This window comes from Python bivittatus, unplaced genomic scaffold (assembly GCF_059951505.1).
Source record: "Python bivittatus isolate LINGU-HERP-01145 unplaced genomic scaffold, Pbiv_v1 ctg000980_np1212, whole genome shotgun sequence".
Taxonomy (NCBI): domain Eukaryota; kingdom Metazoa; phylum Chordata; class Lepidosauria; order Squamata; family Pythonidae; genus Python; species Python bivittatus.
The window spans coordinates 46,585,544-46,601,159 of record NW_028277125.1 but is presented as its reverse complement, the minus strand read 5'-3'; the positions used below and the strand labels follow the sequence as shown (position 1 = coordinate 46,601,159).

Genomic DNA, 15,616 nt, shown 5'->3' with positions numbered 1-15,616 from the left:
ACAGGTGAGCAGATCATTCCCTATATACTGTACTTAATCATTTTTCTTTCTGTCAAATTAAAAAATTTAGTTGGCCCTGTCTTTGGGAAAAATTGGACACACCAGGCTTCCAGACAGTGTAAGACCTTGGATCTCAAGTTATACACTTCTGATCTAGGGCTAGTAAAAAAAAAAAAAAATCACTACATATACACATAGTTTATGCATCCTGCTAAATCATACATGGTTGATTTGTTTTTGTGATATTAGTGAGATATGACTTCATCCACTGTTTCTAGTTTTTCACTAGGAAGCAAAAAAAGAAACAAACCACATTAGTGCTCAGGATGTTTATCCCCACTGACATTGTTTTGGATACAGGTATTGTAGTAAGTTTTATAAATAAATAAATAAATAAACAAACAAACAAACAAACAAACAAACAACAGAATCATGAAACTGGAAGGGCCAAGTCATGCCATCAGGACCAAGTCTCTGCTAAGTGCAGGAATCCAAATTAAAGCATCCTGGACAGAGGGCGGACAAGCCTCTGCTTAAAAATATTTGACCAAGAGCCCACCATCTCCCTGGATGAGTAGTTCCACTATTAAACTGCTCTTATTGTTAGTTTTTTCCCCCCACCTTCCCAATTTAATCTGCAAAAAGCACAGACTGTTTATCTCAGTCTGGGACTCCTCTGTCTAACCCTGGCATGCAGCTTGCCTGTTTTCAGACTATCCCAGAAGCCTTTCTTCATTGCCATCAGTATCAACTAATGGGAATTTAATGTTTGTTTTAAAATGCACAGTGTTGAAGATTAATTGCTTGAATTTCAGCATTAATGCAATAGGCCTCCAGAGAATTTCACCACTAGTTCACTTCACTGGCAACCAAATCTAGAACAAATCTAGACCACGAAGGAAAATGGAAAATTCCAGAAACAGTGTAGGATAAGAACAAGAAATGTCCATCTATGTCGCATAAAGCAGCCTCAACTTTGGGTGAGCAATGAAGGAGAAAAGAAAGCAACAGAACCTCAGAAAAACTGTCCCTTCATACCTGTAAAATTGCAGCATGCCGCCTGTGATAGCCATTCCTCCGGGGACTTGAAATGACATTCTCCCTATTAAATTCATTTTTTCCCCTGAGTCAGGATGGAAAGCTGAGTCATAAAGCTTCTTGGCATAGAAAAGCTGTTCCTCACTGGTTCCAGGGGGTACTGAACCTGCCCTACAGGTGCAAGAAAGAAGTCACTTCAGTAAACAGCATTTGTCCCTGAAAAACTGTGCACTGGACCTTGAGAAGAAGCTGTCTCTTGAAACAAGCGTGAATGCAGACTGGGGTCTTAACAACATCCAAATCTGTTGTATGCCAAAGCAGCCCAATGTATTTTACAACACGCATAGCAGTATGCAAGTAAACCAGAAACTTTGATACCCAAGGCAGACAATCTAAACTCTACTCACGTAGCAGAAACAAACCAGCAATATTGCCCTTTCATGATAGCACCAAATCAGATGCTCAAGGCAGCTGTTTCACTCTGTCTAATTGGGCTGGCCCTGTTTGTACAATATTGTGCACTATTCTGCCTTACATTTTAATATGCAAGAGCATGGGATTTCAGTACATATGTATTTATTTTTCTAGTAGTAAGACCTAGACAGAGAAATCCTTTTGTTATGAAGGTTTCCTTTGGTGAAAGAAGTCCTCCTCCTCAGAAGACATTTGAATATGCATTTAAGAATTATCACCACCCAACTGCAATGAGGACTTTAACAATACCCAATCATTTTATTTTTAATTAATAATTTATTTAAAAAATAATTTTTAAAAATAAAATAATTTTAAAAATGAGAAAAATTAGTAAAAATATTAAATTCTAAATTCCCTCCTATTGTACCCAATTGATTGCATGAAAATATTTATAAACATTGCTTTTAATTACTCCCTTTATGTCAATTATTTCCCCTTTAAAAATTGTACCATCAGTGTCTGAGTGACTAAATTTATATGATATATCACACAACAAGGTAAACTTCTGTTCTGGATGTATACTGTTAATTTTGTCATTGCTGTATATTCCCCAAATTTGGTTTCCCAGTCTGATATTGTCAGCAAAGTCTCTCTTTTCCAGTGTTGGGCCAAATTTGTCCTTGCGACTGTCATCACATATCTTAATAATACTCATTAATTTTATTGATACATCTAAACAGAGGCAGCTCTTAAATTTTACAAAAGTTCCAAACTTGATTGTTATTATTCAGCAACCTCCCAGCTGACTACCTGCAGCTTTCTACAATTGTCTTCGCTGAATCCAACTTATGCTCTGACACCAGCAGTGTTCTAGGATCTGTGATGTTGAAAAAGTGCTTTACACGCCCCATAAAAGTATTCTGGTCCCAGCGAGGGGCATCAATATTAAACTTGGCAATACTGGCCATTGTTCCCTGCAGAGAGAGTAGAGAAGAAAGGACAAGTCATAAATCACCACCATAGCTCCGTATTTTTTTGCCAAGTTGTCACCAAGAAATGGTGAATTACTTTTTAAAGACTGTAGAAAAAGAAAGAATGTACCTGTTGGCATTTTGCCCTACTGATTTATCAGTCCTTTGGCCCACACATCTTTATGGGGAAAAGATGAGAATTTTGCTTGCTAACGAAAACAGAGAAAGACAACAAAAGATAGCTGATGTATTCAGCTGTTGCACCCTCCTTGAAAAAAGCAACAAAAAGGAAGCACCATCTCCATATGAAGACTGTACAATTTTATTCAGAGCACACATAAACCTTTACAAGGGTTGCCACTTGCACACAACAAATGAACCATTAATATTTACTCTGCACTATGCATCATTCAGCTCCCTTCATACACAGCATTTAGCAATTTTTGGCGTTTGTAACACATAAAAAATAGCATGGATATATAATGTTTATCATAGGTCCTAATGTACTTTATTTAAATTCCACTAATCCAGTACATTGGCAATAGCTGGATTTGTATGCAGGAGAACCAATGCTTATTATGCTGGTGCAGAGATCTAGTATGGATACATCTCAGCATGCACAAGCTCTCTGCAAATTTGATGGGTTGGCTGAGTGGCCAAAGTACGAGCTATGAAAAATCGCAGATACAGCTTGCTATGGACATGTGTGTTATCTTTCATTATGAGGTGTCAATACAATGATTAAAGTAACATTTTAAGAGAATGGACTTTCAGTCATAAGACAGAATGTTCTAATACTAACTTATAGAGAAATAGATACATACAAATGCACAATATTCTAGATGTGCTAGAAAAATGAAACTGTTAAGTGTGGTGGTGTTTAATCTCACTTGGAAGATCTGCTGCAGAAAGAACCACTAAGAATAAGTCTCAAACAGATGCAAGAGAGAGGCTGTGGCAGAGTGCTATCTAGGTTATTATTAAATTACCTAGGAGTTTAGTCTCAGGGATGGTGAACAGAAGGATTCTAGAACATCCAAAGGAGCTATTTCTTGCAGTTAGATAACAGGATCCCATGAGGTGCAAGCTTGATGGATAAGCCAAGATTAGATTGGGGCCAAAGATGTATAATTTACATTAAAATCTCTGTATACTGTAATTCAATAAAGAAGCTTCTGACATGGTTGGAAATTATGTGGAAAAGCCTGCTGCTAGCTTACATGATTTGTTTGTTTAAGCTATGAACTTTGGCATTAACCAGATTACATGGTGGATATTCAGCCACTGAAAAATACTATCCACTCAAAGTGGGGGAGACTTTTATTGGTCTGTTTTCTCCATAATGGGTACTTAGTACAAATGGAAGCTGCAATGCAGTCTCTCCTACGGTAATTGTTACACATTCCTAAGAAATGCTGCATGTACATTCTCTTAAAATATAGGCAACAGCCTTAGAATTAGTGCAGCATTAGGACAATCCATAAATATCACCCAACACTTCTGTAAGCAGCCTGTCACTAGTTGGTCTCCTTAGCAGACAATTCAGCAATGCATCCCACCATCTATTCTCTTAAATGTTAAAAATGCTAAAAACTGACGAAGCACCCTGAGAATGTTTTCTTTGAGCTCCAAGTGGCCATGTAGATTTGGACAATGGCGGTAATGCTGGATATTTTAGGTATAGATATAGTCTCCAATCTTTCCCAATCTACCTGCACTAATACCCTACAGTGACCCATGCCTTACTCTAGATTACTCTAACATGCTGGATGTGGGCTGGACTTGAAAAATATTCAGAAACAACAACTAATGCAAGGACCACCTGGTACACATGGTAAAATTAGTCTTCACTGGATTCCAATTCATTTCCAAGTTTCTCTGAGTTGCTTGTTCATACCTATACATTTTGGACCAGGTTATCTTGAAAATTATTTATTCATATAAACCTGCCAGAGCCTGCATTAAACGCTGAAGCCCAGCTTTTATGTCCCATATTGTAGAGATACATGGTTTTTAGGGACAGGACCTTTCAGTTATGTTTATACTTAATATTAAACCTGGACTTGTGAAAGAAGAGTTTGCTGAACAAGCAACAGAGTAGCTGCCTTGCCTATAATGGTGGATTCACACATCCTGCTTTGCCACAAGCAGACACCTCACATTATTGGTGACCTAGGCTTTTGCAGAAGAAGGGAACGTTTTCCCCCAGAGAGACTGGGCTGGCTCCCTCAGTGTAGATGACAGGTAAAAACTATAATGTTCTGCCAAAATTTCAGTAATCATTACCACTTCTTCATTTTAAAAGGATGATACTTTTTAATGTACAGTGGTACCTCGGGATACGAACGCCTCTACTAATGAACTTTTCGGGTTACGACCAGCTCTGGCCGCAAACATTTACCTCGATGTGTGAACTCCGCCTCGGGGTACGGCCATTTTTCCGCCCTGACACGTGGTCCGCGGCCATATTCCCGCTGCGCGGCGCCCGGCCATTTTCCCGCTGCGCAGTGTGGCGCCCAGCCGTTTTCCCACCGCGTGGCGTGGCGCCCGGCCGTTCTCCTGCTCTGCCGCGCGGCACCCGGCCGTTCTCCCACTCTGCCGTGCGGCACCTGGCCGTTCTCCCGCTGCGCCGTGCCCGGCCGTTCTCCCGCCCCTGACACGTGGACCACGGACGCCAGAATGGATTAACGGTAATTACATTGAACCTTATGAGAAAATTTGCTTCGGGGTGCGACCAAATTCGGAGGGCGGAACGGATTAACCGGATTTACATTGAACCCTATGGGAAAATTTGCGTCGGGTTACGACCAACTAGGGATACACCCAGAGTCACGGAATGTATTAAGTTCGTATCCCAAGGTACCACTGTAATATTTACATTAAAATATATTGTAATATATTTTAGTGTGTTTTGCTGGGTTTTTAGTTTTTGTTAACAATTACATTTTATTCTTATGGTTCTTCCCGTAAATGATTTCAAAGAATGGGGAGCGGGGGGGGGAATCTGAAAAATATGTTTAATAAATGCAGGTGAACACCTCCAGTGCTATTTATACATGATATTCCTAAAGTCAGAGGTAGTGCATTTTTGGAATGTGGAGCCGTTTTAAAGATGAAGCATTGCCAAAGATATACTAACACCACTTTTTTTCTATTGCCAGAAGCATAGGTAGCAGTACCAGTTCTATTTGCATCCCCCAAATATGCCATTACTGGAAATGACTGATTATAAAAAAAGAAAAGCCTTTCACAATTTTGCACTTGCAGAATTAGGAAGGTTTCACTGCTTAACTCTAAGAACACTCACCTCTATTTTGTCATCACCAGGATGAAGACAAAGATCTCTTGGGGGGGAGGGGGGAGGGAGGGAGAGAGATTTGCTTACTGTGTTTCAAGCATATCTTTTTGCTTGCTCTAAAGGAAAAGCAAGCTAAAAATAATTAAAATACTGATGCAAGGAAGTTCTTAAAACAGAGCATCTTCTCAAGACTAATTTTTATTGATAAAAACCAACATGCAAAAATGTTTAAGCTTTTCTGTAGACAAAAGCATTCAGAATAGCACAATTATTTAAAAACTTTCTGCAGCAATGAGCTGACTTGGCTGTGAAAGAAGCACTGTTTCACTTATCTTGCTAAACCACGGTTTACAAAACACAAGGGCAGGGTTCACAAATAAGCAGACCATATTACAGTTGGGTACAATGTGTCAGCCAGACATTTGGTGGGACGCTACCAGGGCTTAAACCAGCGCTTCCCAAACTTTCTCCTTCATTACCCAAAACTCGGGGGAAGGAGGGTGCTGGTGGGTGCATTTGTGCAAGTGAAGGGGGGAAGGAGGGCAATGTGTGTGTGAGTGAGTGAAGGGGGAAAGGAGGGCGCAGTACATGTGGGCGAGTGAAGGAGGGCGCAGTGCATGCATGTGAGTGAAGGGGGGAAAGAGGGTATGGTGCACACAAGTGAAGAAAGGCCGAGGTGGGTGGGGGAGACATACCTGAGTGATTTACAACCTCCCCCAGACAGCTTCCCCATTGACTTTGCTTGTGGGAAGCCAGCAGGGAAGGTTTCAGATGGTGATCACGTGACCGCAGGACACTGCAACTGGTTGTAAGTGTGAGCTGGTTGCCAAGTGCCTGAATTTTGTTCACGTGACCACAGGAGTGCTGCAACAGCCAGAACTTCAAGTAAGTCCCTTCCTTCAACACCATCATAACTTCAAACAGTTGCTGAATGAATGGTCGTAACTCAAGGACTATCTATATTATCAAAACAATATAATTGAATGATCTTTATGTCATATCAACAAATGTCAGGTTCAGCCCAAGAACAACAATGAGGCAATCCAGTACAGTTCAGTTCCTTTATTAGCTTGCACCTAATAGACAGAATCTCGCCGGACTAAACGTAGGCTAAAGCAACTAGTGGATATCCCCTGTGAGACTCTAGGGAAGGACCAGCCTCATCCTCTTCGTCTTCCCACACTCTCGTTGTGGGCTGAGGAGGCGCTTGCTCTGCAATGCCTCTCCCCCTTCCTGACAACCTTGAACTTCCATTCCAGAATTTTCCCTACTCATGCCATCCATTACATCAAATTACTATTGGTAATTTCATCAATGTTTGTTTATTAGGAACACTTTGGGAGATTTTCAAATATATTTTAGTACACGTGGCAATCTTTAAGTCAGTTTAAATGTCCCTGTTGTGAATGGGTTCATGTGTCATTACCCAAAGAAAAATAACTTTTACCCAATTTTGGGTATTTTATCCAGGTTTGGGAAGCACTGGCTTAAACTATCTTGGAAAGAAAGAAAAAAGCCTGCTTGGGATAAAGGCAATGGCAAATCACTTCAATATTATTGTGACAAAAAGTACAGGGACATGTCCATGAAGCTACTAGGAGTCATATTCAAGTAAAAGATGTTTCTTTACTGTATATACAAAGACCCACACCCCTTACATACATTGAAGAAGTTCTGGCTGTTCATCACAATGCAATATATTAAGGGGTAAGATCATTCTGGTTTAGAACCACATAAGCACTTTTTCCTAACATTCCTGAATGACAACCATGGGAAAATTCTTATTTTATTGGTTTATTGGCACATTTGGTGTAAGTCTGCAATTTTAGTTAAAATCCTTACTAAACACGGGATATTATTTGATAGTTCACACATTCAAGAGTTTCATAGCAGTGTTAGCCAAACATATTCTGAACCGTGATGTGTGAAAAGTTATCACTGAGAGGTTTATTTAATACGTCTATTAGATGCTTTTCTACTAAATTAATTGGAGCAATTGGAGACACATAGTTTTGCATATTGTTTATTACCTGCAGAGCTGTCTCTGAAGCACAGATGAATGCACAGACAAAATCAACAGCTTTTGTTCTGCTCTTATTCACTAACAGATACTTGAATAAACTTTGACAAAACTTAGTTCTATGTTTATAGTGTATGACACTTTACCCAATCTGGTGCCCTCCGATATATAGGACCACAACCACATTGGCTGCAAAATGTGTGGCTTTTCAAGAAGACACCAGGTTGGAACAAGCTGATAAATGTGAATAACAGACTTGCTACACAAAGCAGTTGTGATAACAGGTAATAAAAGGATTTAGAGTGCTATGCTCAGATGAAAAATAAGGTCATATTTTACTCTAATTCAGCATCTTAAGCACAGGTTATTCTATGTAACATTAAACAAGAAAACACAAAAAGGAGATAGGGTGGAACATGCTGATTTTGTTTCTGACGTGGCTGGAAGAGTAATGACAAGAGCAGCTGCAATGTCAAGAATGTGGGAAAGATTTGTGAACCAAAGTTCATTTTACTGTTCCCAAAAAGCAAAAAGTTCACTTAAAACAAAATGCAGCTTACATTTTTCTAACATTCTGAATTTTCCCTAATACTCACTATAGACTATACTATATTTGTGTGAAAGCTCCAGTTCTTTAGTTCGTCATTGTGCTGAATCAAGACAAAGGAAAACAAAAACACCTCCCTTCCCCAACCAGAAGATATGCAAGATTTTTAAATAATTATAGTAAAGATATGCATGACTTTTTACAGACAGTTTAAATTGAGTTGCCTTACTCAGCAAGTGTACAGGTTAGCTTTTGGTTAGAAAATAATTAGATCTAAAAAGACGTGACTAGGGCAAAACAGAACTAAATGCCCTTGACCGCTAAATAAATATTCAACTCCTTTTGTTAATGGACAGCATGCTCTCCTAAGTGCAGAACTGTCAACTAAAACTGAGGCCTGGCACAGAGCCTCCAGAAATAAACATATAGTAAAGGACTTTGACCAGGGGAGTGAACAGAAAAGATGGTGGAAAGAGGGGCTAGACACTGAGAGCAGAAAAGAAGTGCTGATTATTTTTAGAGACGAGAAATTAAAACAAGGACAAACATACAATTATTTACATTATATTTAAATCTGTAAAATAATTTGGAAGAGAATATCACAAAACAGATGCAAGCCTCGCTCCTCACTGCAAGCCTATTTGAATATGTAGATTCTGATACCCATTTTGTATATGGAACTGAGAACCAAAATTCTAAAAGATACCTGGCTTGCATCAACAACTGCAAATCTTCTGTTTATGGTGCTGAGCAAATCCTTCTCCAGATCCAATAATTCCCAGAAAACTGAACTTACCATATATTGACTAAGTTTGCTCAATACACTAAGTAAGGCTAAATGGCAATTGGATAGTTTGTGGCTCAGTGTTATGTGGAACCTGACATGACCTTAAATCATAATACGGTTTAGGCATAGTATATTATGAGAACACAGCAACTGTGCTTTTATGTTCTATATGTTGTCTTGATTCCAGCTGGCAAGACTAGAAGACAGTGCTTGAGAACATGAACAGTACCTGGTGAAGTGCCAAAGAGGAACTCTAGTCAATCAAAGGTAGATTGTCAGCAATAGTGGTTAATCTATGACCAGGATCAAGATGTTTTAAGAAACCTGAAAATACACACAAAATCTGCTTGTAGGTATACTTATTACACCACAATCCCTTCTTGGAATTTGATCAATGAATCCACCCTGACCATATGTACAACTTTACCCCTTTGGCTTCAGAAATAACTTTTCACATAGGCTTGAGCTCAAGAACAACTAGTTCTTTCTGTTTGTAGATGTCAGCATGGAACATGCCAAGTCCTTCTGACAATCTTGCCTGGAACAATGTCTGAGAGAGAAACTGTTCACATATCTATTTAAGAAATAAAACACTTTTAGTAGCATAAACGTATGGGCAGTTTTCCTGAAAAGTTTGCCTGGACTTAGCAATGGATTCAGTGTTTGGTATATACATCACTACAGGATAAAGTCAAGGGAAACAGTTAGGTTTCATTCTGCAGCAGAAAAGCCACAGTAGCTATTGCTGCTGAGTTCACTGAGTTGGAATTATTTATCTCCCCAGTTGTAACATACTGTATACCATACTTCAGTCTCATTTGAATATTATGCATTGGGAGTATGATGTTTTGGATTTGATTAGGAAGAGGTACTCCAGATGGAAGGGAACACAAATGTAAACCCTTTGGCAACTCATTAAATTGCAATCACACAATCAGAGAAACAGACCCAGCTGCTTTAATGAGTCACAAGCAGCTGCTCTCATACATTTCTGAGCACCTCTTCTGAATGAAATCTGGAGCACTGAAAAACCCCATGCACCATCCCATTCTATTTTGTTTGGTCATTTTTAAAAATATATGGCTTCTAACACTTGTTAGCATGTACAGTCCCTTTCCAACTGTTCCTAAACAGGCTGGCAAAATGGAGATGGATAAAGAATGACTCATTACATTTAGGATCTTTGAATATATACATTCTAAAAACTGTCTGCAGTCTTTTCTATTTAGTTTTCTTTGCTGAGATTCACATTCCTCTAAGCCACTGTGAGGTTTGTATGCTTTTGGCTTAGTATTTTGGGAAAGTTCAGCCATTGTGATTTATAAACCACGATTTATGGTTACATATGTTGTATGTACCCAGCTATCAACAAAATATAATTATTCAAACCATGGCTCAGTATGTGAAGCCAATCTGTGTCTGGTCATATAAGCATCTTCTGGTTTCTTTCCTTGACAGGATAACTGTACCATGACTTCTAAAGCATTGTTCATAGTCGTGTTGAAATCAGATGAGATCAGCCATACTGAAAAGATCATTGATTTTATTCTTGCTGATATATCTCTGGGGTAACATTCTAATATCTGCTGAGAAATCTTCAATTCTTTTCTCACAGCTAGGAAAGCAATCACAGCTATCACCAAAGACCAGTTAAAGGAACCTAGGCTGAGGCAAAAGATTCCAGCAAATAGATCAGTGCGTCTGACCTGTAGGCCTGATCTAAGAAATGTTCAAGGTGGTCTTAAGTTGAGGCAAAACTCCCTGACTATCCAAACTGCCAACAGAACATGCCCCCAACTGATGCCAGCTCCATGCCACTTTTAATAAGGGGGGGGGGAAGTGAAAAAGAAGATGGAGAAAACAACTTTGCTCCCCATCTTGTCCAAAGCAAGGCAGCAGGATTTGGTCAAGTAATATATTCTCTTGCATCCCCCTCCCCTGCCAGGTTTTAAGTTGGCTCTGCCTGAATAACTGCAAAATAGCTAGCCTCGTATATTTTGCAAAAATCAATCAGCTTCATCCTTGCAAAAGAATATTTTGCACCATCTTTAAAACAAAACTGAGAAAGTTAACAAAAATATTGGTCAAAGCTGACCTGAAAATCATGATGTACTTAGACTTAATGGTAAACTTAGCAGCCATAGAATGAGAGGTCTTTCTATAGATTGGTAAAAACCACACACACACACAAACAGAATAATCAACAGACCATTTTCACAATGGAAGAAATAAGCTTGAGGTCTTGAAGCAATCTGCATTGGACTAATGGTATTTAACATACTCATTCACAATTTTGAGTACTTTTTTTTAGAAAACTGCATCACATGAAATACGATTGAAACAATTTAAAAGAAATTAATGATTAGAGTCAGTGATGTTAAATTACTCAGGATAATAAAATTTAAATGAATTAGGAGGTCTTCCCAAAGCATCCCCCAACATGGTAACAAAATGAAAAATAGAGGGGCGGGGTAGAGTTGCTGATATGCAATCATACAATCACACTTAATTGTACACACATTTTGATAAAGTTCATAGTTGGCCATGAACTCTTAGGCAAAAATATGTTCATGTAATGGTGGAAAATTTAATGGAAATATCAACTTAAAGAGCAATCCCACATACTGGAGAGCAGAAGCAGAGCTGTCAGCCATAGCTTGTTGAACCCCTCTGGCCAGAAAGATGGAGAAAGCCTTTCCTCTGTCATTATTTTAATGGTAGGGAAATACTTATACTAACTACCCCAGGAATCATTACACTAATTTTTTGAGCTCATGAACAAAGATTTTTTGCAGTAGTTAAAAGGCCAGGCTTATCCCATTTACCTAATCCACCCTACACTTTTTGCTCCTTCTTCCTACTACATATCTCACTCCAAAGTGTGTTTAGAATTAGCTTCCCCTTGATTCAATACTTCTTTGCCCATTGCCCCCTTCTTCTACCCTTTTTTCATGACCTTGTTTCAAAAATCTGTGTTGCTGCATTCCTTCTTTTTTCAGGTTCCTTGCTTTAATCTTCTCATATTTTTACTGGTAAAGTTATAAATCCCTAGCCAAACGGACAACTTTCCCTATTTTCATTGTTGCTGGGCTGCAAACTATTTGATTTCTTGAAAGATTAGATATTCTGTGCCAGCACATCAGTTTAATCAGCCTCTGTTACACCACTCACAACACCTGAGAGGGATATTTCATTGAAACTAAATGTTAGTAGATGAGAAACAACAAATCATTTACTGCTTCCTTCTACACAAGTTAACATACATAAGCTCAGGGCACAATCTGACGATATGTAACTCTGCTGAAGCTCAGTTAAAGAAGTCTGGTCAATGTCCAGATGAAGGAGGGCATGAGGACCCCACATATGCTACTTTTGTGGAACAAACAGAGACTATAAGTAAAGCTGCAATTCATTTAACATAATATGCAATGCTGTGTACTACACATCTATTAGCTATCACAGGTGTATAAACCTGCCACATTCAGAGAGTGTATGTATGTCTTTCATTACCAGCTAAGAAGGCAAAAACCAGGATAGCTTGGTTGATCTGCTGAAATATATGGCAGGCAGGCCACTGCTTGTGCTCAAAACCTTCACATCACAGCGAGATTCATCTTCAAAGCGATACTGGTATGATTCATTTACCAATCAAAGTCTGGCTTAATTTTACATCTTCCCCATTCGAGCTGGCTTCTTCTACAGCAATTCGCCTTTAGAGCCATAAGTCAGCTATACTTCACCCCCACCTCTGCTACAGTTCAAAAATTATAGTCGCTGAACCTAAGCGTCTGACAATAACATTTATGTCCTCAAGTTATGGGAATCTGGGATGCGGCAGGTCCAACACAACATCGAGTTAAGGGAGCTGGGTGTTAATCGTGTTGGAATCTGTAGATGCCAATTTACTTGAAGCAGAAAGTTATAAAGTCAACCTGGAGCTTTGGGTGGCCATCCTATTTTTCTGCTGAGTAGGACAATGGATCCCCCTTTGATATTGCCTCCCTCCGATGCCTCGGACTATTCTTTCACCCCAAACTGTCAGAATACCTCGAAGCCACTTTTTCCACTAAAGCCAGAAGTGAGTCTCTTGTATCACCTCTCATCCCCTGTATTCCCTCCTCCCTTGTCAAACTGAAAGACAGCACTTATTTCCCATAGTCTTTCTAAGTTAACTCCTACCTGTAACTCACCAAGCACCACTCGGCAAGACACACACCTTTCCTTTGAAAGCACATGGATAATACTTATTTTTTTTTCTAATCTCTCCGCCCCTTAATAGTTGGGACGCGTGGCCCTTCGCAACCAATCAAAAGACTCTTCAACCCAAGAAAAATGTGCTGATCCCTCCTTGATATAACCCGCATGCGCTAGACAGAACGTGCTTTAAAAAAAAAAAAGACGCCAGTGGGCGGGGCTTCTTACGGTCAAGTCCCTCCTTCGCTTTCGACCGCCTAGAGAGTACCCGGGACGAACGTTCTACGTAAGAGGGATGCAATGCGCACGCGCATGCCGCAGTTGCCCATGGTAACCGAGAGCCGCGTAGAGGATGGTGAGTGTGAGATTGAAAGGGGGAGAGAGCCGGGGACGGAGGAGGTTGGGGAGGGCGAATTATGATTGTCCCCCCCTCCAATTCCTGGTGCTGATCGTTGTTGAAGAGATCCGTTCCTCGGAAACGGAGTGCTCGGTGTGGAAGTGAGGCCGGTCTAAAGCGATGGAAGCGGGTGAATGGGCCTGAATAAAAAAAAAAGTGGGGGGAGCGCGAATCGTATATTTCTGGTTGGAGAAACTGCTCAGAATGACTACTAGGAAGAGGAGGTTGATACTGGCAGATAAAAGATTCCAGAAATAGGGCCTTTCCCTCATTTTAGTATTTGTAAATCCCATTTGCTTCTCTACTCTACTGTGCTCTTTGGAATTGTTGAGAATCTGAAATCAGGATTCAGTGTTCATTTATGTAAATCACTACGAAGCCACATTTCTTATGGTGATCTTTTCTGTCTATGGCATTGAAATGGTGTCATTCGAACGACAGTTTCTTAATCTTTTAGAGCCATGTGACTACTGAGGAGCTTAGCCTTTGTAACCTGGAATGTCATGGGGCTGAACTGACCCATTTTAGAAGTGGAATTGGGTCATGAGGAGTCCTGTCGTTTTTTTCTGAAGATGCAAAAGTACATGCAAAATAGAGTTCAAAGGCATCTTTCTAGTTTTTTAAAAAAATATTAGAAAGAGAAAGGATATTTTTCTGATTCTGATACCCACAGATGTTCTTTTGATTATTTGCCTTATGTGACAGGCAGGTAAGCCTATTTAAAAGCCCATGAGGTATTGATAAACAAAAGAGTTTTCATTTTATCAAGCTAAGTCAATGGTAGGCAGAGGGATTGTACACCTTTTCCTTATCTAGTACTGCTGTCACAATGTGAACAGAATTGAAAGGCAGGGAAAGGAGAAAGTGAGAGGGAGCAAATGTGAAGGGGAAGATTTGATTATACTTATAGAGTAACTGTGCTGTTCTTTTGCTAGTGTATGGAGGAGAGCTAGAATGGGATTTAATATTAATAATTTATTAAATGTATATCCCACCTGACTCCCAGCAACTCTGGGTGGTTTTTAATGGTATATCTCTGGGTGAACTACAATAGTTTGGAAAGGATTTCTGGCTCTCAACTGTGTTTAACTCGGAATTATGCTGCTGAAATAAAGAAAGAAGAGGCACTTGGGGAAGAATATTAGAGCGGAAAGACCAAACTCCATTCAGTTTTGCCACTAAAAACAATCCTGTGGGCATAAGTACAGTATATGCCATAGGCAACAAACACAGGATTGTGGATCTTGGAAATCTGGTAAAAATTAATGTAGATTCCACAAGCCCAGAGTGTCAGCTTTTGGTAGATTAGGATGAATAATAACTTGTCCTTTAACATCCATCTAAAATATTGCTCCTGTTTCTCTTCCATTGCTATTTGCAGTAATCAGCAACATTAAGATAGGAAGTAATAAGGCTTGAAACAGCAACTTTTTTGGTTCTTATATGTGGTGATGTATATTCTGTTTACAGCATTTTCTTGGGGTGAGGTGGGGGAAGGATCTGAGTAAGAACAACTTGATTGACCAGTATTCACAACTTCTTAATACAATTGTATATTTGAAGAATACACATTTCTCTTTTTGCACTAAAGCATTTTATTTCAGTGAATCCTGGTGTTGTAGAACAATTGGAGTTTTTGGGATTTAGATGCATGACGTTGATGGAAGATATCCAGAACTTTATAGACTTTCTTAGAACCTGTTCATCCACTCTTTGTGAAAATTAATTATGTTATACATTTCAGCCTTAGCATAATTGGTGCAGTTAGTACTTCATACATTTTGCTTCCCTCTAACCTAATTTTCTACACATTCAACCTGCGTTAGCCTTGTGTTTCTCCAGTATTTTCTCCAGAAGGTCTTCCAACTGTACTTGAAGATGCCAAGGACTTTCATCATTTAAAGTATGTTTGCTATCTCTGAGGTTCTAATACTTTTTATTTCTGCATAA

The 15,616-nt window shown here is 39.4% G+C and overlaps 2 protein-coding genes across 4 annotated transcripts in view; one reads left to right on the top strand and one right to left on the bottom strand.

Moving 5' to 3' along the window:
• SFXN2 (sideroflexin 2) overlaps nucleotides 1–13,396 on the bottom strand; it is a 34,187-nt gene extending 20,791 nt beyond the window's left edge. The window contains exons 1-4 of one of the 3 annotated variants that reach the window (XM_025169130.2): nucleotides 13,255–13,310; nucleotides 9,305–9,399; nucleotides 2,263–2,426; nucleotides 1,039–1,209 (exon numbers count right to left, since the gene is read on the bottom strand). In XM_025169130.2, the coding sequence (XP_025024898.1) occupies nucleotides 1,039–1,209; nucleotides 2,263–2,420 (329 nt within the window). In that variant the 5' untranslated portion in view covers nucleotides 2,421–2,426; nucleotides 9,305–9,399; nucleotides 13,255–13,310. Of the gene's footprint in view, nucleotides 1–1,038; nucleotides 1,210–2,262; nucleotides 2,427–9,304; nucleotides 9,400–13,254 lie in introns of all 3 variants that reach the window. The other 2 variants (XM_015888737.3, XM_007421036.4) reach the window with 2 other exon arrangements.
• A 131-nt stretch (nucleotides 13,397–13,527) lies between these two features.
• ARL3 (ARF like GTPase 3) overlaps nucleotides 13,528–15,616 on the top strand; it is a 41,375-nt gene continuing 39,286 nt past the window's right edge. Inside the window, exon 1 of the mRNA XM_007421035.3 lies at nucleotides 13,528–13,624. Within this exon, the coding sequence (XP_007421097.1) occupies nucleotides 13,622–13,624 (3 nt within the window). The 5' untranslated portion in view covers nucleotides 13,528–13,621. The remainder of the gene's footprint in view (nucleotides 13,625–15,616) is intronic.